General features: G+C 45.8%; 1 protein-coding gene across 1 annotated transcript; it reads left to right on the top strand.

Moving 5' to 3' along the window:
* Positions 1-1,059: 1,059 nt before the first annotated feature.
* Positions 1,060-2,251, top strand: LOC104597633 (F-box/kelch-repeat protein At1g15670-like). The gene has a single exon (XM_010259288.3). The coding sequence runs from the start codon at positions 1,095-1,097 to the stop codon at positions 2,133-2,135; it is 1,041 nt and encodes a 346-aa protein (XP_010257590.1). The 5' UTR covers positions 1,060-1,094; the 3' UTR covers positions 2,136-2,251.
* The last annotated feature ends 286 nt before the right edge of the window (positions 2,252-2,537 follow it).

The following is a 2,537-nucleotide window of genomic DNA, read 5'->3' as shown; positions in this document are numbered from 1 at the left end:
TTTCCAAGGTGTAGTGATTGTTGTTTAGGGATGACAAGTTTTTCCATCCTTATTAGGCATCCAACTTCCCCAACTCTATCGGGTTGAGGATGGGTATTGCCTTAGTAGGGATGGGGATTGATAGTGATGTCTAACCGGGGATGAGGAGTGAATTTTCTGCCCCACCCGTTATATTTATTTAAAAAAATCTCTTAATTTTAAGTGGGTCTATTTAAGAAAAATAATTAGAGATTCAGATCCTTGATGAAAAATCCGTCTCCATCAAAGATCAAGAATGGAAGGTTATTTTTATCCTCAACAAAGATGAGGATCGGGATAGGAATTCGTTTCAAACGGGATTGGAGTCGGAGAATATGGTCCCCGCCCCGTTGCCATTCTTACACATCCTGGATGATTGTCATGATGACATTTGGTTTAAATGTTTAATCCCTTATAAAGAATACCATCCAGTAGTAATTTAACATCAGCATGTTCAAACCCCATGACCATTATCACATTGTCCTGATCCAAAAAAATCAAGCCCTCCTTGCTTTTAGGTTATAGGCCCAGTTTTTTTTTCCAAAAAATAGATAAAAACAAATAAAAAGAAAATCCAGAAACCGAAAACAACGCGAGACCACACTCGGCACTCCACAGCCCACAATTTTTTTCCATTTGTGTGACATTTTTGCAGCTTGGTGGGCCTGAGTAGCTTCTACTACTACGTAAGAAATGGACAAACAAAAATAAAGAATTCCAACTCATCAATGCTAGGGTTTATCCTATTATTTTATCCATCCACGTGGCAACGCAAAGCCCACTTTTGATCAATCGGACATGATGTACGGGACCCACCGAAGGAAAACCATCACCTGACATGTGCACGAGAATAGCTGCTGACTTGGCATCACTTATCCACTAAAGCCAGTCAAACTACCAGTCAACCCGGCCTTCCTGGTTCTTGATATTTCGTCCAGTTGGTGCTCCGAATCCACTGAACCATTGTGCGCCACGTGGCAAACAACAGTTGTGGCTACTCGAATCTGATCGTTAACCGTTTCTATAAATACCTCCGTCAACGAACAGACGTCTTCAGAGAAGAGAAGATTTGAAAAATGAGTGAAGCAGAGATTGAGTTGATTCCTAATCTACCTGAAGAAATCGGCCTGGAGTGCCTGATTCGGTTACCCTACACGGAACACAGAGTTGCAGCCCGAGTCTGCCGACGATGGCGAGAGTTGCTCGAAAGCCGGGGCTTCTACTATCAGAGAAAGCAGACGGGGTACACCCACAAGGTGGCTTGTTTAGTTCAGTCACTTCCTGTGAAAACCGCCGGTGGTGGGCGGAAACCGGCGGGAGCGCCCTTTTATGGAATCACCGTCTTCGATCCGGTGAGTGGGACTTGGGAGCGACTCCACCCGGTCCCTAACTATCCTGACGGGCTCCCGTTGTTCTGTCAGTTATCGAGCGTGGAGGGGAAACTCGTCCTCATGGGCGGGTGGAACCCGGTGAGTTGGGAACCCGTGAAGGACGTATTCGTCTTCGATTTCACGATCCGGCAATGGAGACGAGGAAAGGACATGCCCTCGAAGCGGTCGTTCTTTGCCTCCGGCTCGTTGGACGGAAAAATCTTTGTTGCCGGTGGGCACGACGAGAACAAGAACGCGTTGAAATCGGCGTGGTCTTACGATGTGAGACGGGACGAGTGGGAAGAACTGAGTCAGATGACTGAGGAGCGGGATGAATGCGAAGGAGTGATCATAGGGAACGAGTTCTGGGTGGTGAGCGGCTACAGTACGGAGAACCAAGGGAGGTTCGAGAGTAGCGCAGAGTGTTATGAACTTGAAACAGGTCGATGGAGGCGAGTCGAGGGAGCGTGGCCAGCGGGTCGGTGCCCGAGGGTGTGCGTGGGTGTGGAGAAAGAAAAAGATGGGAAGTTGTTTTGCTGGGCCGAATCCGACTCGGCGATTCGGGTTGGAGCTTGTGGGGTGGGGTTGGGCGAGCGGACCCTCGTCACCGGGTCACCGTACATGGGGGCACCTCAGGGAGTGTTTTTAGTGGAGGCGAAGAAAGGACAAAATGGTAAATTGGAGAAGATTGATGCACCAGATGAGTTCTCAGGTTTTGTTCAGTCAGGTTGCTGTGTGGAGATTTGAAAGAGGATGAAGGGTAAAATTGTAATGTGGCTATCTGTAATTTACCGATACCCTTATATTATATATAAATACATAATTCTAAGGGGATATTTTTTATCTAAAAAGGAAAAAGAAAATTTGATCGGCTACTTATTGATATTGATACCCACTGAACACAATCTAATCATAGCAATTGGGAACATCTAACAATGGGAGATGCTCTCGATGTGTGTGGCTATAATATCCATGTGTGGGTAGAGTATAAACAACATTGGGAATGTGTGGCCTTTGTTCTTAGGCAGATAAAGACCGAGGCCTTATTAATTGTTTAGTAAATTATTTACCGAGTAAGTATTTCATAAATACACTTTCCTTGGTAAACGAAATTAATAAGGCCACGTTTGGTTCGCAAGAATAGGGGTT

This window comes from Nelumbo nucifera, chromosome 7 (assembly GCF_055504915.1).
Source record: "Nelumbo nucifera cultivar China Antique chromosome 7, China Antique-T2T, whole genome shotgun sequence".
NCBI lineage: Eukaryota > Viridiplantae > Streptophyta > Magnoliopsida > Proteales > Nelumbonaceae > Nelumbo > Nelumbo nucifera.
Note: the sequence above shows the minus strand (reverse complement) of the source record. Positions and strands in the feature narration are given on the sequence as shown.

Excerpts from the sequence above, each read along its gene's own strand:
- LOC104597633 (XM_010259288.3), top strand. The coding sequence starts at position 1,095 with ATGAGTGAAGCAGAGATTGAGTTGATTCCTAATCTACCTGAAGAAATC.